The 24,118-nt window shown below is 42.2% G+C and overlaps 1 protein-coding gene across 1 annotated transcript in view; it reads right to left on the reverse strand.

Annotated features, from left to right (window-relative positions):
- Nucleotides 1–3,035: 3,035 nt before the first annotated feature.
- Nucleotides 3,036–24,118, reverse strand: part of LOC115199714 (ras and EF-hand domain-containing protein homolog) — a 32,979-nt gene continuing 11,896 nt past the window's right edge. The window contains exons 4-17 of the mRNA XM_029762060.1: nucleotides 23,929–24,024; nucleotides 22,872–22,949; nucleotides 19,047–19,162; nucleotides 16,676–16,744; nucleotides 16,246–16,324; nucleotides 15,720–15,799; nucleotides 11,073–11,394; nucleotides 10,649–10,783; nucleotides 10,082–10,232; nucleotides 9,699–9,780; nucleotides 9,258–9,372; nucleotides 6,988–7,107; nucleotides 6,721–6,797; nucleotides 3,036–4,255 (exon numbers count right to left, since the gene is read on the reverse strand). Coding sequence (XP_029617920.1) covers nucleotides 4,150–4,255; nucleotides 6,721–6,797; nucleotides 6,988–7,107; nucleotides 9,258–9,372; nucleotides 9,699–9,780; nucleotides 10,082–10,232; nucleotides 10,649–10,783; nucleotides 11,073–11,394; nucleotides 15,720–15,799; nucleotides 16,246–16,324; nucleotides 16,676–16,744; nucleotides 19,047–19,162; nucleotides 22,872–22,949; nucleotides 23,929–24,024 — 1,626 coding nt within the window. The 3' untranslated portion in view covers nucleotides 3,036–4,149. The remainder of the gene's footprint in view (nucleotides 4,256–6,720; nucleotides 6,798–6,987; nucleotides 7,108–9,257; nucleotides 9,373–9,698; nucleotides 9,781–10,081; nucleotides 10,233–10,648; nucleotides 10,784–11,072; nucleotides 11,395–15,719; nucleotides 15,800–16,245; nucleotides 16,325–16,675; nucleotides 16,745–19,046; nucleotides 19,163–22,871; nucleotides 22,950–23,928; nucleotides 24,025–24,118) is intronic.

A 24,118-nucleotide genomic window follows, 5' to 3' on the forward strand; every position in this document is an offset into this window, starting at 1 on the left:
GAGGCAGGACTTGCAGCGCGATCTGTGTCAGAAATAGAACTGACTTCTATTTTAGCCCTTGGCAACGCAGACGCTCGTTAGGGCGCGCGAACAGTGTGAGTGCAATAATTGAATAACGTAGATTTCTAAATATATTTTGCAACGCTCACGTACGCGACACGAGCGGTGTGGTCAGCCTATTAAGAAGGTGTGAACAATGCTGAATGGGTGTAGACGAAGGGCTCTCCTTTCCCCCTTCTGACAACCAGGTGGCGAATCGCATCTCTGCATGTCTGGCAGACATATCAGTGTGGATGACGGATCACCACCTCAAGCTGAACCTCGGCAAGACGGAGCTGCTCTTCCTCCCGGGGAAGGACTGCCCGTTCCATGATCTCGCCATCACGGTTGACAACTCCCTTGTGTCCTCCTCCCAGAGTGCTAAGAACCTTGGCGTGATCCTGGACAACACCCTGTCGTTCTCCACTAACATCAAGGCGGTGACCCGATCCTGTAGGTTCATGCTCTACAACATTCGCAGAGTACGACCCTGCCTCACACAGGAAGCGGCGCAGGTCCTAATCCAGGCACTTGTCATCTCCCGTCTGGATTACTGCAACTCGCTGTTGGCTGGGCTCCCTGCCTGTGCCATCAAACCCCTACAACTCATCCAGAACGCCGCAGCCCGTCTGGTGTTCAACCTTCCCAAGTTCTCTCACGTCACCCCGCTCCTCCGCTCTCTCCACTGGCTTCCAGTTGAAGCTCGCATCCGCTACAAGACCATGGTGCTTGCCTACGGAGCTGTGAGGGGAACGGCACCTCCGTACCTTCAGGATCTGATCAGGCCCTACACCCAAACAAGGGCACTGCGTTCATCCACCTCTGGCCTGCTCGCCTCCCTACCTCTGAGGAAGCACAGTTCCCGCTCAGCCCAGTCAAAACTGTTCGCCGCTCTGGCACCCCAATGGTGGAACAATCTCCCTCACGATGCCAGGACAGCGGAGTCAATCACCACCTTCCGGAGACACCTGAAACCCCACCTCTTTAAGGAATACCTGGGATAGGATAAAGTAATCCTTCTAACCCCCCCCCCCCTTTAAAGGATTTAGATGCACTATTGTAAAGTGTTTGTTCTACTGGATATTATAGGTGAATGCACCAATTTGTAAGTCGCTCTGGATAAGAGCGTCTGCTAAATGACTTAAATGTAAATGTAAATAGTAGTACTAAAACATTGAAAGACGGTTTTCTCAAAAATGAGTTTACATGAGTTTATCAACTTTCAAAACATTATTAATTCCCCATTGTTTCCTCAAATGCAGTGTATGATATACCATTTTGTAGCTCTGAGTCTACTTTTATCCAATGTAAAAAAAAAATGATATTAAAATGTTGCTACATAAAGAGCCAGAATCCAGGTTGTGAGTCACATATAGTATTATTGAACATAATTTGTACCAGCACAGAGCCTTCCTCTGGGTCATTACTCATATGAATCCCGTGACCTGTACAGCTGGGCATTCTTACCCCTCCAGACATGACATGAAATATAATGTGACATTTGAAATCAAAGAGTTATGTCAGATGGACAAAGAGTTTTCACTATTATTCACCTAGGTCATAATGTGAGATAAATTAACTTAAAACAGGCCTAGGTTTACGTTTGCGTATCTCCAGTTAATAATAGATTTTAAAAAACGTCTAAAAACAGTATGTCCCACAGATTATGTGACATGGTTTAATAATCTATGATGATAACATTGCCATAATGTGATTGATACCCCAGGCAGGACAGCCTTGGGGGAGAATAGTTAGAGGTGTGGAGTTCCACACAGTCTGCTGCCCCAGAGTTCCACACAGTCTGATGGCCTCTCCAACGACCTCTGACCTCTCCAGATGGCAACCTCATGACCCCCAGCAACCCAGCCCCAAAGACGGAGCTCTGATTTAGTTGGATTGCTGATGTGTTTATGGTAATATTATAGGTTTAAGGGGTTTTGATCCTATGTTGATGTAGTAGTGCTAGACAATGTTCATTAAAGACGTGTGAGTAGCCTAAATACTACCTGTCAGACTGTGAATGGTGTATGTGTGTGCACATGTGAGTTTGGAATTTTTGTGTGCTTGTTCTATATGGTATGGTTGAGTGTTATGTGTATTAGAGATTCATACAAGGACAATCTCTTCAGAAGCCCTGCTGAGCGCTGAAGGGGGGTTGATAACAGTTCTTCAGTGTGAGAGATCCAGAGTCGTGAAGGCCATCATCACCCTCCTTCAACCCACTCTAAGCACTCCGTCACAGGGAGAACAACACCATCCAAGACAGAGGTTGTTATAAAGTTATTACCAGTGTCTTATAAATCCTTGGACATGTAAACAAGTGCCAGGGTTCAAACCCAGGGCTGAAACCCATCCAACGGTGACGTCGTGGGACTCAGCTCTGTGAATATAAAAAAATACCTTGTTGATTTCCACTTAGGACACGCTTCTGTTCCGCCCACGTCAAATTAATGAATCCATTCCAAACAATAACCTTGCCTGCTACACATTTGTGATTATTTAATTATCCCATGCCTGCCTGCCTGCCCCACCCCACATGTTGTTTGACAGATGACTAGGCTCGCCTCATCATACTCATGAAAATGTAAACTAATGGGAGGTGAGGCTGGCCTCTGTGCCGGACTTCCAGACACAAATGGCCTGAATAAATGCTGGCACATGCTGCAGCTCCTCGTAAAAATGCTCAGGGAACATGGGTGACACGGGTGTCCTAACAAATCAAATTTAAGAAGTTATCTGATTGTTGAATTTCTTTTCCCCAGTCAGTGACTCTCTGTGGACATTTGTGGTGTGTATTTGTGTATGCGTGTGTGCGACTGAGCAAGAGAGTAGGGTACATGGCTGCTATTTGCCTTGGTATTAGCAGATTACTCTCCAGATAAATTATATTATAACTTATTTTATATTCCATGCCCTCAATATGAAATATATATATATTCAGCATGAAATATTATGTTCAGACTCTGCCTGGATAAGGGAAGTCATATCACATTGGGTTTTGTTCATGCTACAGTTTAATAGTAAAGCGCTTTGAGTATGACCACACAGAGGGCTCAGACAGACAGGTGTAGGCTCACAGTGACATCATTAGTGACCCAGGAGAGGTCCAAATGGCAAGTCTAACATTACATAATATATTAATAACAATATTTTACAATAAACACATAGAAATAAAACGTGCCTACAAGCACACACCACATTCATACATTTGACATTTTGCTCCTCCCACGGTCATCCAATCACATCATTCTCTCCAGATGTTGCTCTAGGCTCCTACAATCAGAATTCAACTGACAATCATGACACTCCTTCCTTGACATGCAGTTGTTACTCTTTATCACAAATGTTGTACATGGAGGATGTTTGACACTACTGTGTCTACTATCACAGAACTAGAATGAAATTCAATTTTTATGTCTACTAAACTGTAGCTCCTCCCTCCGCCTTATCCCTTAGCAATAAAAAGCTTGCTAATAAGATAATTCTTCCATTGTAAAAATAACATTTCCCCACCCTCCTGTTCGCCACCTATCACGTGCATTTGTCTCTCCTCATCACATATGTCATAGTTAACTTAAAAATGTAAATTGCTGCTATCCCAAGCTTTCTAGTGACTTGTTGAGAATATCATTTGCCAGTACATGGTACTTTCAGACACTACCTGTACATTGATATATACAATAGCTATCTGAAATACAAATGACCATGGCTTCGACACAGAGGCTTCATAAGAAGACAATCAACAGCATAGGAGATTAGACTTCACTATTAACCATGATGTGAATGAGGTCAAAGGACTCAATAGTAAAGCAAAATACACATGCATTACACAAGCACACATGTACTCATACAAACATATAATTGCATAATCGTGCTCGCATGCACACACAGCTTAAAACAAGCACAGTTGATCTCATATGAGAAAATCAGCAGTTCTGATATTCTAGTGCTATGGTACTCAAGTGTTCTGACTGGATTCTCCTGTGTTCTGTTCTTCTGAAGTCTCATTTTTCTCTTGTTCTGTCTTTGCTGACAGTGTTCTAGTATTGTGGTGTTCTGTTGCTGTGGTGCTGAGTTTTGGTTACTCTAGTAGTGTTCCTGTGTGGTTTCTTATCCTGTGCAGCAGGTGACAGTGGGCATCTTCTTGTTGGGACTTCTGTATAGGTTAGTCACAGACTCCTGGTTCTCATCCCTATGAACCTGCTTGGTCACCTCTCTAATGGGGGGAGGGGGGAGGAGGAGGAGAACGAGAACAAAAGAGAAGAAGAATAGAGAGAGTTAAAGGCATACCTCCACTGTATTGGCATTAGTATAATTAAGCAATAAGGTCTGAGAGGTGTGGTATATGGCCAATATACCATGGCTAAAGGCTGTTGTTAGGCACGACGCAACTCGGAACCCACAAACCCCCGAGGTGCTTATTTCTTATGGGCATAATAAACTGGGTGGTTCGAGCCCTGAATGCTGATTGGTTGACAGCTGTGGTATATCAGACCGTTATACCATGGGTATGACAAAACATAGATTTTAATGCTCTAATTACATTGGTAACCAGTTTATAATATCAATAAGGCACCTCGGGGGTTTGTGGTATATGGCCAATATACCACGGCTAAGGGCTGTGTCCAGGCACTCCGATGCGTCATACGTAAGAACAGCCCTTAGCCGTGGTATACTGGCCATATACCACACCCCCCGTGCCTTATTGCTTAATTAGAGTACAGAACACTCTTGCACACTAGAGGCCAGCAAAACTTTACATGTTGTTCTACATTTTGGACCTGTAAAAAAATATGAAAAAGTATCCAACAGTCAGAGTTGGATACACATTTACAGGTAAAGATCACTTAGCAGAGAGAGAAAACAGAGATGTCTAGGATCCGGTATTTCTTACTAGAGGTCGACCGATTATGATTTTTCAACGCCGATACCGAAACCGATTATTGGAGGGCCAAAAAAACTGCTGCCGATTAATCGGACAATTTTTTATTCATTTGTAATAATGACAATTACAACAATACTGAATGAACACTTATTTTAACTTAATATAATACATAAATACTATCAATTTAGCCTCAAATAAATAATGAAACATGTTCAATATGGTTTAAATAATGCAAAAACAAAGTGTTGGAAGAGAAAGTAAATCTGCAATATGTGCCATGTAAAAAAGCTAACGCTTAAATTCCTTGCTCAGAACATGAGAACATATGAAAGCTGGTGGTTCCTTTTAACATGAGTCTTCAATATTCCCAGGTAAGAAGTTTTAGGTTGTAGTTATTATAGGAATTATAGGACTATTTCTCTCAATACGATTTGTATTTCATATACCTTTGACTATTGGATGTTCTTATAGGCACTTTAGTATTGCCAGTGTAACAGTATCGCTTCCGTTCCTCTCCTCGCTCCTACCTGGGCTCAAACCAGGAACACATCGACAACAGCCACCCTCGAAGCAGCGTTACCCATGCAGAGCAAGGGGAACAACTACTCCAAGACTCAGAGCGAGTGATGTTTGAAACGCTATTAGCTAATTAGCTAGCCATTTCACATCGGTTACACCAGCCTAATCTTGGGAGTTGATAGGCTTGAAGTAATAAACAGCGCAATGCTTGAAGAATTGCGAAGAGCTGCTGGCAAAACGCACGAAAGTGCTGTTTGAATGAATGCTTACGAGCCTGCTGGTGCCTACCACCGCTCCGTCAGACTGCTCTATCAAATATCAAATCATAGACTTAATTATAATATGATAAACACACAGAAATACGAGCCTTAGGTCATTAATATGTTCGAATACGGAAACTATCATCTCGAAAACAAAACTTTAATTTTTTTCAGTGAAATACGGAACCGTTACGTATTTTATCTAACGGGTGGCATCCCTAAGTCTAAATATTCCTGTTACATTGCACAACCTTCAATGTTGTCATAATTACGTAAAATTCTGGCAAATTAGTTCGCAACGAGCCAGGCGGCCCAAACTGTTGCATATACCCTGACTCTGTTGCAGAGGTGACACATTTCCCCTAGTTAAAAGAAATTCATGTTAGCAGGCAATATTAACTAAATATGCAGGTTTAAAAATAAAATACTTGTGTATTGATTTTAAGAAAGACATTGATGTCAGGTACACGTTGGAGCAACGACAGTCCTTTTTCGCGAATGCGCACCGCATCGATTATATGCAATGCAGGACAGGCTAGATAAACTAGTAATATCATCAACCATGTGTAGTTAACTAGTGATTATGATTGATTGATTGATTGTTTTTTATAAGATAAGTTTAATGCTAGCTAGCAACTTACCTTGGCTTCTTACTGCATACAGGCAGGCTCCTCGTGGAGTGCAATGTAAAGCAGGTGGTTAGAGCGTTGGACTAGTTAACCGTAAGGTAGCAAGATTGAATCCCCAAGCTGACAAGGTAAAAATCTGTCGTTCTGCCCCTGAACAAGGCAGTTAACCCACAGTTCCTAGGCCGTCATTGAAAATAAGGTGTTCTTAACTGACTTGCCTAGCTAAGAAATATTTAAAAAAAAAAAAAAAAAAATGGAAAAAAATAAATTAAATAAATAAATCGGCAAATCGGTTGGCAAAAATACCGATTACCGATTGTTATGAAAACTTGAAATCGGCCCTAATTAATCGGCCATTCCGATTAATCGGTCGACCTCTATTTCTTACCTGGCCAGATGCAGCACGGCCTCTATGACATTAGATCCGTCTTTAGCACTAGTCTCACAGAAGAGGGCGTTATACGTCTGGTAGGAAACAAGCAACACAACTCTCAAATCAGGCCAAAGTTCCATACATTGACCTGACCAGGCTATATTCTAGGGTACAACTAGACGTGACTGTAAATCCCTCTGGATAAGATAATCTGCTAAATGACAAATGTAAATGTAACTAATGTAAAGGTTTAAGTAAGACGTTGGGGTTGAGTGGTCTCACCATGGCCAGCTTCTCTCCGAAGCTGGTGGGGACACAGGTGACACTGTCCTGTAGCGCTTGCTCTCTCAGGTCACACTTATTTCCAACTAGCATGATGGGAATGTCATCCTGGGACACGTCCTGAACACAGATGGACAGCAGGTTAAAACACAGGCCAACAACACAAACAAACACAACAACACTGCTATCCAAAACTCAAAACTGATTGCGTCCCAAATGGCACCCTATTCCTATTATTGTGCACTACTTTTGACCAGGGCCCATATGGCTCTGGTCAAAAGTGGTGCACTATAGGGTGCCATTTGGGATGCACACGTATCACACAACTCAACACTGCAATGATGCAACACAGCAATAACACGTATAGCTTTATCACCTGTTAGAAATACTGTCAAATGATTCAAGATCTACTAGGCTACAATGAAAAGGTTTCAAAGCAGTGGATAAAACATATCCCTTTAGTCTTTACACACCCACTATGAATCAGTCCAACACACTTGCGTACACAGGGGTTAAATTGGGCCGGGTCTCGCCGGGTGTTTTTTTTAGAGGGTGGATCAGCTTTAATATTGCGGATAGATTGTTGCTTCCATCAATGTAATTGTCTGCCTATTTGAATTATCGAATGAAAAATTGTTGTCCACATTTAATTTTACACAGCCAACAACACGAGTAAGCTAAGCAACAGCAAAATCAGTAGTTAGTAGTTTACCTATTCAATCATTCAGCCTGTCGCATTCTGTGTGAAAAAAATTGCATGGTTTATGCGCGTGCGGGCACCAATGGAGTTGAATGCATAGGGCAGAACGGGGCTACGTGTAACACGGGTCAGGTGTAACGGGAAAGATTACATTATATTCAAGGTATATGATCCTTGGTTGTGCCTGTGGAAAAACTTTTGTGGGGACATTGAAGTCTTCAGTATTCCACCAGGCACGTGTAGTTTTGAGTTACATTTGGTTGAGTTGTCAACTAACATGAATTCAATGTGAAATCAAAAACATTTCTCCTTGTCTTTGGATTTAGGTAAAAATTCCCTTACTTTGATGACTTTTTGCAAATCCAATGACGTTTTCACGTTGATTCAACGTCATCGATTTTTTTTATTGAAATGACATGGACACAACGTTGCTTCAACCAGTTTTTGCCCAGTGGGATGTTGCTATAATTAACAACAAGATAGCCTAATGTTTAGACTTTAGAGTTTGTGATCTGGTTAATGATTAGCCCAATGGGGTACATCGACAACCCTCAGCCTAATTATTTATAGCCACTATGCTGCATCAGGTGGGCTACACCAGGTGATAATAATGATTGCCAAATAGCACACCTGCCTGATAATATGGACTATTGTTATATTGGGTTCATTTCTGTAGGTGGAAATTACATTTTAAATGTAATTTTTTTTTAGAGGGTGGATCAGCTTTAATATTGCGGATAGATTGTTGCTTCCATCAATGTAATTGTCTGCATCATTTCCAATCCCCCATATATTTTTGGGTTAAATATATATATATCTATATATACATATATATATATATATATATACATAAATACATACACATACCCTCATATGTACATATGTACATACATATATACACATACACACTTTTTTTAAAAATGTACCTTCCTTTATTATTCCCCGCAAACCCTATCACCCCTCCCCTTAATTGGAGTAAACTAATAAACAATAACACTTAGGCTTCTACTTCCAGCTTATACATAGTATACACATTTTACAGACACAATCTATTTTACAATAGTTATATTTTGTTTGTTTTTAGTCCTGGCCTTCCTCTACTTCTGATGTCCATCCAGTTTGATTTCTATTTGCCATATATTTTAAATGTTTATACTCATTCATTTTGGAGTAGGATGTCATTTTAAAAGTCACCCGAACCGACTTTCTCAGTCATTCTCCTCCCAACATGTTTACATCCCGTGGCATCACCCAGATGTGTGCTACACATTGGTGGTGGATGAGGTGAGTTTTAACCTTACTGTGTGGGGCGGCAGGTAGCCTTGTGGTCAGAGCGTTGGCCCAATAACCGAAAGGTTGCTGGATCGAATCCCCGAGCTGACGAGGTAAAAATCTGTCATTCTGCCCCTGACCAAGGCAGTTAATCCCTGTTCCCCGGTAGACCGACATTGTAAATAAGATTTTGTTTTTAACTGACATGCCTAAAATAAAAAATGTGAAGTGCTTTGAGCATCTTGGAAAATTGTCATATCAATTGGATATAAAAATGTATTATATAAATTATTACTACCTCAATCATGTCCACCCATTCTCTCACGTTGAGAAAGCTCTTTTCACAGGTGACATCATACAGCAGGAGGACCCCGTCGGCTCGTCTGAAGTAGGACTTCGCTATGCTGCGGAACCTAGGACACACACACACAGGGATAGAGGTTAACACAGCACCACTACATAGATAGGCTGAAATAGACATGTTCACTAACACACACACGCAAGCATGCAAAGACACACGCACAGCTCTCCTGGCCTGGACCACTAACCCCTGACCCTGACTCTAACCCTAAATCTACCCTAACACTAAACCTAACCCCTAAACTAGCCTTTCTACAAGTGAGGACCGGCAAAATGTCCTCACTTCTCTGAATATTTGTTGGTTTACTATTCTCTTGAGGACTTTTGGTACTCAAATATAGTCAAATGTGTCCACACACATACACACACAAACACACACCTCTCCTGGCCTGCTGTGTCCCACAACTGTAGTAGGGTGGGCTCTCCATCCACTACTAGAGTCTTCATCTGAAAGTCCACCCCTGAGGATCAACACAAAAGGATGTTCAAACACACTACTCCAAAAGACAATCCCATTACCATCTAAATATATATTCTATATCTGTCCCAGGAATGCATACAACATCAGCACCATGGGATAGAGCCCTGGAGAATTAACAAGCCAAGCTGTGTTGGGGAGAGTAGTGTGAAAGCGTGCTTAACCGAGCCCGAGCGGTCCAACTAGACTAACTCCTTGTTCACCATTTACAGTCAAAAGTAATGTGTGGATAGAATGACACTGTAAGCAGGTGAGAGCTAACACAGGTGCGCTGACACACCCACCCAGGGTGGCGCTGGTGTTTCCTCGGAACTCGTTCTTGCAGAGGCGGAGCAGGAAGCTAGACTTGCCCACCGCTGCATCGCCCGCCAACACCACCCTGTAGGCCTTCTCTGATGTCATATAGCCCAGGTCAGCTGACTCCTTCTCTTTACCCTATACACACAGAGAGAGAGAGAGAGAGAGAGAGAGAGAGAGAGGGGGAAGGGAGACACAGAGAGAGAGCAAGAGAGCGCGTGAGAGGAAGAGAGAGCGCGAGAGGGAGCGAGAGAGAAAGAAAGAAAGTGAAAGAGGTTAAAGGCACACCTTGACTGTATTGTACCGGACCATGTCATAATACTGGAATGATGCACTTGTCATGCATAGTCAACAATCAACAGTTTCTCCTGAACTAAGTCAACCATTTACACTCAAGTGTTTTCTACTACGTCTGCCTGCTAACCAAGTAATTCCGCCAAGTGTCTGTTTCTTTTTAAAATGGTTTAAAGCTCCAAAATGAGCTTTTAATTTAGTTCTACAATCCAGGATTTACACTCTCCTCTCTTCTCACACCACTGCCTTCTGTCCTGTACCTCATTGGTGATGGCAGAGAGGGCTTTGCGTGTGGACGCTCCAGAACTGGTCCGGCTGACTGACTCCAAAGGTTTCCAGTCCAGGACAGAATCACTGTCTGATCCAAACACCATCTCATCCCGCATCTCTGCAACCTGACACATTAACACTATCGCATTAACATCAATACATAATGAGCGTTATCAGTAACAATAAGTGTACGTAGTACAAGTGGATGACGATGTGTATAATGTCTTTGTGTGTGTGTGTTGTGCATTACTGTAAAGTGTGTGTGTGTGTTTGTGTGTCTGTGTGTGTAATAAGCATGTGTCTGTGTGTGTGCATATAGTGCGTACATGTATGTGTGTACTATGGCATAGTCTATGTGTGTGTGTATGGTGTAGTGTGTGTATATGTGTAGTACTGTATGTTTATGTGTCTTACGTCGTTGTCAGAGTGGTCCCCCGCCAGGCTGTCTATGTTCCTGGCCCCCCTCTGTTCCTCCTCGTGCCCTTTCACCTCCTGCTCAGAGTCATATCCGTTGTTGGAGCCACGCAGCGTGGACATGCCGCTGTCTAGGCAGCTCTCGGGCAGGCTGTCTACCTCGCAGCTGCGTTTGCCCTGCATGGCCGGGTCACACAGAGCCAGGGCTAGGGTGTCCAGACTGGGCCGCCGACACCACAGAGAACTCCTACCACCTTCACCTCCACAAAGGCCCAGCAGGTCTCCGTCCGCATCCACACCATCCACACCCGCCTGGTAGAACCTGGGACAGTATAGACAGACAGAGGCATCCCTGTCAGTCACAACATCCACACAGTCTACTCGAAACAGAAACCTTTCCTCGCTACAGTGGTTCCTCCTTTAAAAGTTGCGAGCTTACACCGCGGGACTTAAAAGGTACCCAAAATCACGGCTTCATTGCTCCAGACCACCGCAAGGGGGGAGTTAGAGCACTCATTATGCATCTGGGTCCCAAGGTTTTTATATGACCAATCATATCGAGTGGTTCCAATGACAAATTTGACATTATGCCACCCGTCGCTGGTAAGTGTATGTAAACTTTCGACTTCAAATGTACCTACACACGTATCTACAGTTGAAGTCCGAAGTTTACATACACTAACGTTGGAGTCATTAAAACTCATTTTTGAACGACTCCACAAATTTCTTGTTAACAAACTATAGTTTTGGCAAGTCGGTTAGGACATCTACTTTGTGCATGACACAAGTCATTTTTCCAACAATTGTTTACAGACAGATTAATCCACTTAATCACAATTCCAGTGGGTCAGACGTTTACATACACTAAGTTGACTGTGCCTTTAAACAGCTTGGAAAATTCCAGAAAAGGATGTCATGGCTTTAGAGGCTTCAAATAATTGACATCATTTGAGTCAATTGGAGGTGTACCTGTGGATGTATTTCAAGGCCTACCTTCAAACGCAGTGCCTCTTTGCTTGACATCATGGGAAAATCAAAAGAAATCAGCTAAGACGTCAGAAAAAAAAACTCCACAAGTCTGGTTCATCCTTGGGAGCAATTTCCAAACACCTGAAGGTACCACGTTCATCTGTACAAACAATAGTACGCAAGTATAAACACCATGGGACCACGCAGCCGTCATACCGCACAGGAAGGAGACGCGTTCTGTATACTAGAGTGAACGTACTTTGGTGCGAAAAGTGCAAATCAATCCCAGAACAACAGCAAAGGATCTTGTGAAGATGCTGGAGGAAACAGGTACAAAAGTATCTATATCCACAGTAAAACAAGTCCTATATCGACATAACCTGAACGGCCGCTCAGCAAGGAAGAAGCCACTTCTCCAAAACCGCCATAAAAAAAGCCAGACTACGGTTTGCAACTGCACATGGGGACAAAGATCGTACTTTTTGGAGAAATGTCCTCTCGTCTGATGAAAGAAAAATAGAACTGCTTGGCTATAATGACCATCGTTATGTTTGGAGGAAAAGGGGGAGGCTTGCAAGCCGAAGAAGGAAGGAAAATTACGTGGATATATTGAAGCAACATCTCAAGACATCAGTCAGGAAGTTAAAGCTTGCTCGCAAATGGGTCTTCCAGCTCTGTCAGGCGGAATGGGCCAAAATTCACCCAACTTATTGTGGGAAGCTTATGGAAGGCTACCCGAAACGTTTGACCCAAGTTAAACTATTTAAAGGCAATGCTACCAAATACTACTAATTGAGTGTATGTAAACTTCTGACCCACTGGGAATGTGATGAAAGAAATAAAAGCTGAAATAAATCATTCTCTCTACTATTATTCTGACATTTCACATTCTTAAAATAAAGTGGTGATCCTAACTGACCTAAGACAGGGAATTTTTACTAGGATTTAATGTCAGGAATTGTGAAAAACTGAGTTTAAACGTATTTGGCTAAGGTGAATGTAAACTTCCGACTTCAACTGTACCTACACACGGTTATATATATTGGTCATGGTTCATGGCTCCCGAGTGGCACATTGCAAGAGGCATTACTACAGTCCCTGGTTCGAATACAGGCTGTATCACATCCGACCGTGATTGGGAGTGCCATAGGGTGGCGCACAATTGGCCCAGCGTCATCCGGTGTAGGCCGTGATTGTAAATAAGAATTTGTTTTTACCTGACTTGCCTAGTTAAACAAAGGTTCAATTTAAAAAACTACTGGCGGCAACTGCAGCGCAATCAATAGGATGTGAACAGTGGCTTCTGCTGACAATATAGCTAACTTGTTATGCAAGTGTTGCACACCAACAGATGGAGAAAACCTACAGCAGTTGAGCAATTCATTTCAACAATAATCTTCATTTTAATTTGACTTTACAAACAACATTAATTAATTGGAGTCTATTTCTTCGGAGCCTAGACCAATATAAAATAACTTAACTGGCTGAGGTAGGCTATGAGGCTTAACAGACTAATAGAAGTAGGATTTTTTTATTAGGCCTACTTACAATTTTTGACCAGTGGTAACTGGTCAAAAATGTAGCATCCTACATGAAACAATCATTTAAAGAAAAAAAGTCTGCACGTTCGAACTAAAACAAAGTAACTAATAATGAAAAGCGCACATTTGTAAATCCCTGTCCAGTGACATTGTGACATAGTGGTTACAATAAAGAATGTAAACAAGATGCTGTGTTTTTATTTACAGTAATGATGGACAACTGGAGGCATTTTGAAAACAGGTTTTCTAACACTTGTTTTTCACAAGTGTACTGTAGCACTGTAGCAGGTGTAGCCCATCATGCAAATGTTTCCTATTAGCAGGACAATATACTTTTTATAGCCTGGCTACTGTTGTGAAAATCCCTCAACTTGCAATGAATTCGATGCTTAAGTACTCTAAAGTGTTACATTTCTAACTCAAAACAGCAGTACAGTATTTCTTCATCAACATCTTTATGCTTTGGTTAATAAAATAAAGAGAAAAAAGACATTCAAATGCGGATGTTTATTTAAACTACATTTTAGTGACACTTCCACCCAGCTCCACGACCACAGATAAAACCTTGCTGAAATGAGCGGCATTTGTGGAGAGTCAGGCGGCATTGGCGGAGAGTCAGGTGGAGAATGACGCGTAGAAAAAGACGAGGAACGAGATGGAGTCACAATTCATGCCAGGCACACCTGTGAGCTCTGGAACTCCACCTCCGACAGGCAGAGTCAGCATACGTGGCGGATTCGTTAGGTCGTCGATTCACCCTGACATTTCCATTCCTCTTCTGACAACAGAACCTGACCAACTGCTCACCAGGCACAGCAAGGGAAGGCCGAACCGTTATGCTGTTCTGCTATTCCAAGGATGTGTAACCGAAGAGAGATACCACGAGTGGGCACAGAATACAAACTGGGATGGATCCCGAGACAATTGTGGCTTACCAGTGAAGCTACGGGTGTTCATCATTAATACTGTGTCTCAGAAGTTTCTGTCCATGACTGATGCAACCCGAAAAAGCATTAAAGACAGAGTTTATGAGTACTTGAGGTCACCGAGAAAGTCTGGACATGGCCTGCTCTCACTTATGTAAGGAATTAGGCACTTTACAATGTTTACTTCAGTATGTATTGTAGGCTATGTTTACTTGTCAGACTGCACAGTAGCCTAATAAACAAATGCAGGTGGCTTATATCTTCAAAATGATTTAAATGCTTTATTATCCAAATGTAAACGCATATACTGTACAGTACTGTATTTCTTCATCAGCATCTTTATGCTATCGTTAATAAAATAATGATAAAATACTCTTTCAAAATGCAGATTTTTATTTTGTTATGGATCCATAACGAATTACTATCGGAATAAATATCACTGATTTAAATATCACTGATTTACTCCCGACCGTCACGTTGTACAGCGCCATCCTAACAGAAACCCTGAGGGTTCTGTTTTTCTCAGAATAGAAACACCATAATATTAATCAAATGAATTAAGCCAAATTTCTTAAAATCAATCCCATATGCTATGTTATTACAAAAAAGGTTTTAAATTCTCTGGTAATGCCAATATGGAAGACTATCAAATGCTTCTCAAAGATGCCCTCTGGTGGTCAAACTAGCACTGACTTGCGTTAACAGAGAAAATGGCTGACAATTAAATAACGTGCCAGAGAATTCTGCAGCAGCCCGCAAGTTGTGCTGCAGTATGACGCAACTTTTACAGGAGGAACCACTGTCCCACTAAGCTAGCTCCAACAACCAAGCTAGACATAGACTGTGCTGTTTTGTGTCCAGTATGGATGGCTATGCGTATACAATTCAAACACGCACATGTCCAGTGCTAATCTTCCACCTGAGAATAATTGTACATAAACTTGAGTTTGAGCATACACATGTACGTGTGCAGTGTGTACCTGTATTAGAGTGTATGTACTGGATTCTGTCTGCACAAACACACCAGCAGGCTGTTGCTAGTCCAGCCTGTGTGGCTCAGTTGGTAGAGCATGGTGTTTGCAATGCCAGGGTTGTGGGTTTAATTCCCACAGGGGACCAGTACGGAATTTTTTTTATGAAATGTATGCACTCACTACTGTAAGTCGCTCTGGATAAGAGCATCTGCTAAATGACTAAAATGTAAATGTTACCTGTCGCGGTATGGAGATGAGTAACAGATACTCTTGCTCCTCCTGCTAATGGTGCTGGCTGGGGAAGCACTGCTACCACGCTGAAACACAACCACAACATCACTGTCACAACTGTCTGGGTCACTGTGTATGTGTGTGCACTGAGCTGTATGTACTGAACCCTATGTGTGAGTATAGGAATTATTGTTATGTGAGACAGAGTGGAAGTTATGAGGAGAGTGAGTTAGGGGTCAAGACTGAAATATGCTGTTGTTTTTGTTGTTGTCTGTCATTGCCTCAAACATGGTTCAGTTGATTCCTCCAACAGACAAGCCCTTAGGACTGGCATTATAGATTCAACCCTGACGTTAAAAGCAGAGAGATCAGAGAGGAAGAGAGAGAGGGAGTGATGGGAAGAGGAGGATAAAAGGGGTGTGGGATAGGGAGGTGATTGAAAGAGGGACAGAAGAACAAAGATAAGAGGCAGGGAGAGAGCAAGAGAGAGAGCGTGCTGGTGTTACCATGGCTATGTGATTGTCTACCTCACCTTAATGCTCTTGCTGAGGGTGTTCTCCAGGGAACTGCGCAGCCCGTCGTTACTGTCATGGAGCTTCCTGTTGGCTGTTCTATAGAGGGGAACAGAGGAGGGAGAGAGGGGAGAGGGAGAGAAACAGAGGAGGAGAGAGGGGAGAGGGAGAGAAACAGAGGAGAGAGAAGAGGATAAGAACGGGAAGAGGTGATCAAAAGAGCCGTTGGCAGGTCTTCTCAGGAAAATGACTTTTGAGGTTTTCAAAAACAGAAACTCCTTAAGACTCACAAAACTCCCAAGGCTTACAACTTCATGTTCCTCAGTTTACAGGCAACTCGGTGTAACATCAAGTTGTGAGTCTTGAAGTATTCCTGTTTGTGGGTCAGGTGAACATTTGTCAGCGTTCCTGTTTATGTGTCAGACAAGCACTATGATTGGCCAGACTTACTGTAGGATCTCTATCTGTCGCTCCAGGTTCTCCCTCTCATCAGAGAACTCTCTCATCATCGCCTCATCCCTGCACATACAAACACAGTCATTCACAACTAATACATACACTTTCATAAACACTCATAACACATACTACATAAACTATAATAACACATACTACAAATCCCCCCTTAAAAACATATACTACATAAACTACAATAACACATACTACATAAACTACAATAACACATACTACAATAACACATACTACATAAACTACAATAACACATACTACACACACTCTCAAAACACATACATGAATTCTCCAAAAACAGGAGAATGTACATTCTAATAATGCAGACAAAAGCAGACACTTCAACAGTCTCAAAGAATCGGCACATTCACAACACAAACTTAGTTTGACTGGAACAAGTTCAAAGGCGAAGTGTGAGACTGGTTGCCAGGTAACCAGATTGTGAGACTGAGTGTGAGGTCACACTAGGATATCCTGTTACAACCCTGGAAACATGTTACCACCCCAGGTGAGGGAGCAGCCAAGCACACAGGCAGGGAGGCAGTCACACAGTCACACTGGCCTGGGGCTGGGGCCTCTACTGCCTGACTGATTGAGTGACTGGATGGCTCAAGGCGAACCCACAGCTCAGGCTGGGATGAGGTGTCACAGGCTCGGTGTGCGTATGTGTGCTCACGTGTGTGTTTTGGCTTTGTGTCTGTGTGTTGTGTGTCTCAGTGTACATTGGGATTCTCACTATGCCACTGTAGAAAAATCAGATTGATCTTTTCATAAATAGTAATACATCTAGTAGATATTAGATTATCACTTTTATTTTATTTAACTAGGCAAGTCAGTTAAGAACAAATTCTTATTTACAATGATGGCCTACCCCGGCCAAACCCTAACCCGGACGATGCTGAGCCAATTGTGCACCGCCCTATGGGACTCCTAATCACTGCCGGTTATGACACAGCCTGGAATCAAACCAGGGTCTGTAGTGACGCATCTAGCAATGAGATGCAGTGCCTTAGACCTCTACGCCACTCGGGAGCCCTAATGACATCACTAGATTACGTTACAGCATGACATACACAACCGTTCAAAAGTTTGGGGTCACTTAGAAATGTCCTTGTTTTTTAAAGAAAAGCAAATTTTTTGTCCGTTAAAATAACATCAAATTTATCAAAAACACAGTGTAGACATTGTTAATGTTGTAAATTACTATTGTAGCTGGAAACGGCAGATTATTTATGGAATATCTACATAGGAGTACAGAGGCCCATTATCAGCATCAGTCTCAATGTCAACAGTGAAGAGGCGACTCCGGGATGCTGTCCTTCTAGACAGTGTTGCAAAGAAAAAGACATAGCTCAGACTGGCCAATAAAAAGATGAGATTAAGATGGGCAAAAGAACACAGACACTGGACAGAGGAACTCTGCCTAGAAGGCCAGCATCCCGGAGTCGCCTCTTCACTGTTGACATTGAGACTGATGTTTTGCGGGTACTATTTAATGAAGCTGCCAGTTGAGGACTTGTGAGGCGTCTGTTTCTCAAACTAGACACTCTAATGTACTTGTCCTCTTGCTCAGTTGTGCTCTGGGGCCTCCCACTCCTCTTTCTATTCTGGTTAGAGCCAGTTTGTGCTGTTCTGTGAAGGGAGTAGTACACAGCGTTGTACGAGATCTTCAGTTTCTTGGCAATTTCTTGCATGGAATAGCCGTCATTTCTCAGAACAAGAATAGACTGATGAGTTTCAGAAGAAAGTTATTTGTTTCTGGCCATTTTAAGCCTGTAATCAAACCCACAAATGCTGACGCTCCAGATACTCAACAAGTCTAAAGAAGCCCAGTTGTATTGCTTCTTTAATGAGCACAACAGTTTTCAGCTGTCCTAACATAATTGCAAAAGGGTTTTCTAATGATCAATTAGCCTTTTAAAATGATAAACTTGGATTAGCTAACACAATGTGACATTGGAACACAGGAGTGATGGTTGCTGATAATGGGCCTCTGTACGCCGTTTCCAGCTACAATAGTCATTTACAACATTAACAATGTCTACACTGTATTTCTGATCAATTTGATGTTATTTTAATGGACACAAAATGTGCTTTTCTTTCAAAAACAAGGACATTTCTAAGTGACCCCAAACTTTTGAACAGTAATGTATGTGTATGATTTACTAACAGTTCAACACTGATTGTGTAATACATGAAGACATTTGTAAGGCATTTTACAAGAGATTGGACAGACTATTGTGCCTCATACACAATGGGTGTCCAACACCCATGATACAGTAACTGTGTGTGTGTGTGTGTGTGTGTGTGTGTGTGTGTGTGTGTGTGTGTGTGTGTGTGTGTGTGTGTTTCTCACCGCTCAGAGTTGATGCTGTGGTCTGTCAGATCACTCTTCAGAGAGGCCAGTTCACTCTGAAGGAAGGCTATGTTAGTTTGAGACTGCATCAACTCCTGCTTCAACCGCTGGTTTTCCTGGGGAGAGAGGGAGTGAGAGAGAGGGAGTGAGAGAGAGAGAGAGATAGAGAGAGAGAGAGAGAGAGAGAGAGAGGTAAAGGGAGAGAGAGAGAGAGAGGTAAAGGGAGAGGGAGAGAGGTAAAGAGAGAGAGAGAGAGAGAGAGAGAGAGAGAGAGGTAAAGGGATAGAGAGAGAGAGAGAGAGAGAGGTAAAGGGAGAGAGGTAAAGGACGTACACTCAGAACCAAAAAAGCACAGTACAACAGCAAGCAGCTGACACTAATTGAGGAGTCCATAAACACAAACAACTTCTGGCAAAATTGGAAAAAACAAAAAAAATCTAAACGATAGGAATTAGCGATACAAAATGGTGACATATGGACAACCCATTTCAAAACACTCTACAACACCGTTCAAATTGACACAAACGCAGAACAACGCCAAATTCATGAGAAGTTGAATGGATTAGAAAAAGCTATAAAGGACAATCAAAATCCATTGGACTCCCCAATTACTGACCAGGAGCTCTATATGAAACTTCAGGCTCTCAAATTTAAAAAAGCATGCGTACCTGATGCCTCTGTAATTGTTAGGGTCAAATTTGTCTCCGGTCTTAAAGATTAGGAAATGAGATGCTCAAACTTACTAGTGCAAAGTTTTAATTGGCTATATTAAAACTGTTTAATTTGATCCTGAGTGTAGGCTATTTCCTTGACATCTGGAATCATGGACTCATAACCCCAATCTTTAAGACCAGAGACAAATTTGACCCTAACAATTACAGAGGCATTTGTGTGAACAGTAACCTGGGGAAGGTTTTCTGTAGTATCATCAATGTAAGAGTTCTAAACTTCCTTAATAAGCACAATGTCTTGAGTAAAAGCCAAATTGGATTTATACCAAAACATCGCACAACTGATCATATTTACACCTTACACACCCTGATAGATAAACATGTCCACCAAAATAAGACCAAAATATATGCTTGCTTTATCGACTTCCAAAAAGCATTTGATTCTATTTGGCATACAGGACTGTTCTACAAAGTTATTGAAAGTGGAGTAGGGGGTAAAACACATGACATAATTAAATCAATGTATACTGGCAATACGTGCAGCATTAAAATTGGTAAGAAAATAACAGAATTCTGAGCCCTGCACTCTTCAATATTTACATTAATGAATTGGCCACTATTCTAGAAAAATCCTCAGCCCCTGGTGTTAGTCTCCACAATTCAGAAGTTAAATGCCTACTCTTCGCAGATGACCTATGCCTGCTGTCACCCACAGCACATGGCCTACAGCAGAGCCTGGACCTGCTAGAGCAGTACTGCCAGACCTGGGCCCCGGCAGTAAACCCCAAAAAGGCTAAAATAATGATTTTCCAGAGAAGATCCAGATCTCAGGGAATTAGACCAAAGTTCTCAATTGGTACAAAATATATAGAGTACTGTACACACTACAATTACTTAGGTTTAAAAATAAGCTCAACTGGACACCTTAATGAGGCAGTGAATGAACTGAGAGAGAAAGCACGCAGGGCATTCTACGTCATTAAAAAGCTAATTCAAATTGAAATACCTATTCAAATTTGGCTAAAACTAATTGAATATGTCATTGAACCAATTGCCCTTTATGGCAGCAAGGTGTGGGGTCCACTTGCAAAACAAGATTTCATCAAATGGGACAAACACCCCATTGAAACCCTGCATGCAGAGTTCTGTAAGATTCTCCTACGTGTCCAGAGGAAAACTACAAACAATGCATGCAGGGCAGAATTAGGCCAATATCCACTAATAATAAAAACTCAAAAAAGAGCAATTCAGTTTTGGAAACATCTAAAATATAGTGACCCCCTCTCATATCATTGCCAAGCCCTGCAATGCCAAGAGCTGAGCAAAGAAAAGAGTCCCCTCATCCAGCTGGTCCTGGGGCTGAGTTCACAAACCTGTTCTACTAACACACTGAAGCCTCAGGACCAGAACATCCAATCAATCAGAATAAACCAAATTACAACGCAGTCAAAACAAAACTACATTGCTTATTGGGAAACACAAGCACAAGCACAAAGCAAAATGCAGTGCTATCTGGCCCTAAATCGACAGTACACCATGGCTAAATATTTGACCATGGTTACTGATCAAAACCTTAGAAAAACCTTGACAAAGTACAGGCTCAGTGAGCACAGCCTTGCGATTGAGAAGGGTAGACACAGGAAAACCTGGCTCCCTGTAGAGGAAAGGCTGTGCAACCACTGCACCCCAGCAGAACCTGAGACGGAGCTGCATTTCCTGACAAAATGTAAAAAATATAAAACAATTAGAGAGTGTCATTTCCCCAAATTTGAAACCCTTATTCAAGGTTTCAAAGACCTCTCTGATGAGGATAGGCTACCCGTCCTGTTGGGGGAGGATGCAGAGAGCTGTGTGTTGGCAGCGCACTAAATTGCTGCCTGCCATAAGTTGAGGGACAGTGTCTGACAGACCAATAAACCTGCACATGTACTCTACTGTATGGCTATTGTTATTGTTGAATGTATGGTTATTCTGACCCTTGGTTATTGTTGTTACTGTTGTCCCGTTGACAATTTTGATTCTCATTTTTTTATATTTTTATATTATAAATATCCAAAATAAGCTTTGGCAATATGTACATTGTTACGTCATGCCAATAAAGCGAATTGAATTGAATTGTAAAGAGAGAGAGAGGTAGAGAGAGCGGTAGAGAGAGAGAGAGGTGGAGAGGTAGAGAGAGAGAGGTAAAGAGAGAGAGAGGTAAAGGTAAAGAGAGAGATGTAAAGAAAGAGAGAGAGGTAAAGGTAAAGAAAGAGAAAGAGGTAAAGAAAGAGAGAGAGGTAAAGGTAAAGGTAAAGACAGAGAGAGAGAGAGAGGTAAAGGTAAAGACAGAGAGAGAGAGAGGTAAAGGTAAAGAAAGAGAGAGATAAGAAAGGGAGAGAGGGGTAAAGGTAAAGAAAGAGAGAGAGGTAAAGGTAAAGGTAAAGAAAGAGAGAGAGAGAGAGGTAAAGGTAAAGAAAGAGAGAGATAAGAAAGAGGGAGAGAGGGGTAAAGGTAAATAAAGAGAGAGAGAGAGAGAGAGGTAAAGGTAAAGAGAGAGAGAGAGAGGTAAAGAGAGAGAGAGACAGAGAGAGGTAGAGAGAGGGAGGTAAAGAAAGAGAGAGAGAGGTAAAGGTAAAGTGAAAGAGAGGGAGGTAAAGGTAAAGAAAGAGAGTGCGAGAGGGAAGTAAAGGTAAAGAAAGAGAGAGGTAAAGAGAGAGAGAGAGACAGAGAGAGAGGTAAAGAAAGAGAGAGAGGGAGGTAAAAGAAAGAGAGAGAGAGAGGTAAAGGTAAAGGTAAAGCGAGGGAGGGAGGTAAAGGTAAAGAAAGCGATTGAGAGAGGGAAGTAAAGGTAAAGAAAGAGAGAGAGGTAAAGGTAAAGAAAGAGAGAGAGAGGTAAAGGAAAAGTGAGAGAGAGAGGTAAAGAGAGAGAGAGAGAGAGAGAGGTAAATGTAAAGAGAGAGAGAGAGGTAAAGGTAAAGAAAGATAGAAGAAAAGGTAAAGAGAGAGAGAGAGAGGTAAAGAGAAAGAGAAAGAAGTGAGAGAAGGGTTTAGCGACAGGCGACAGCATGGTCAGAGCCAGAATGATTCAGCTCAATTGTCTTGATCAGGAAATGGAAGAGAGTTAAAGGATGTGTACAGAGTGATATAGGACTAGCAGGAAGACCCATCTCACCAGAGTCAGTTCGTTGATCTTTCTCTTCAGGGTTGAAGACTCGTCTTTCATGTTGATGTTCTTGTACTGGTCTTCAATCTGAGGAGGGAGTAGACACCTTTAACACACATCGCTGCCTGCTGTCAGTGAATCACAATCTTCAATGGCACAGATAGTAGCATAGATGGATTTCATTCAATTGTGATTGAGTTAATCTGATTGGATGTCTCACATGTTCATAAACCAATGAACCAACACGCTGAGTGGGTGAACAGGAGTGATTGGCTAGACTAGTAGTCCAGGCAATAGGTGCCACATTATAGGTTAATTGTTCACTTTTTCATTGATGACTCCTTGCTGTCCCCAGTCCACCTGGCCGTGCTGCTGCTCCAGTTCCAACTGTTCTGCCTGCGGCTATGGAACCCTGACCTGTTCACCGGACGTGCTACCTGTCCCAGACCTGCTGGAACCCTGACCTGTTCACCGGACGTGCTACCTGTCCCAGACCTGCTGTTTTCAACTCTCTAGAGACAGCAGGAGCGGTAGAGATACTCTCAAAGATCGTCTATGAAAAAGCCAACTGACACTTACTCTTGTGTTACTGACTTGTTGCACCCTCGACAACTACTATGATTATTATTATTTGACCATGCTGGTAATTTATGAACATTTGAACATCTTGGCCATGTGCTGTTATAATCTCCACCCGGCACAGCCAGAAGAGGACTGGCCACCCCTCATAGCCTGGTTCCTCTCTAGGTTTCTTCCTAGGTTTTGGCCTTTCTAGGGAGTTTTTCCTAGCCACCGTGCTTCTACACCTGCATTGCTTGCTGTTTGGGGTTTTAGGCTGGGTTTCTGTACAGCACTTTGAGATATCAGCTGATGTAAGAAGGGCTATATAAATACATTTGATTTGATTTGATTAACAGCATGAAACTTGGCCCCAAACTGTGTATCAAGTTTCAGACTTTATTGGAAAAGTTTATATTTATTTCACACCACCTAAAATATAAAGGATATCTTTAGCGTGTACTAGGTGGAACAGTATAAGTGATGAATAGTCGAATGGTAAACTCACCAGCTGCATCTTCTGGAGCTTGTGCTGCAGTTCACACACCTCAGACTCATAGTGTCTCTTCAGCTCACTCAGAGCTGCCTCAGTCTTCTTGGCCTCCTACAGATAACAGAATAGAACATGATGTAGCATCATGCCATCTCGTATGGCCTCCACAAGGATACAAGACACAATTATAAAGTCTTACGTCATC

The sequence above is a fragment of the Salmo trutta genome, chromosome 9 (assembly GCF_901001165.1).
Source record: "Salmo trutta chromosome 9, fSalTru1.1, whole genome shotgun sequence".
NCBI classification, from domain to species: domain Eukaryota; kingdom Metazoa; phylum Chordata; class Actinopteri; order Salmoniformes; family Salmonidae; genus Salmo; species Salmo trutta.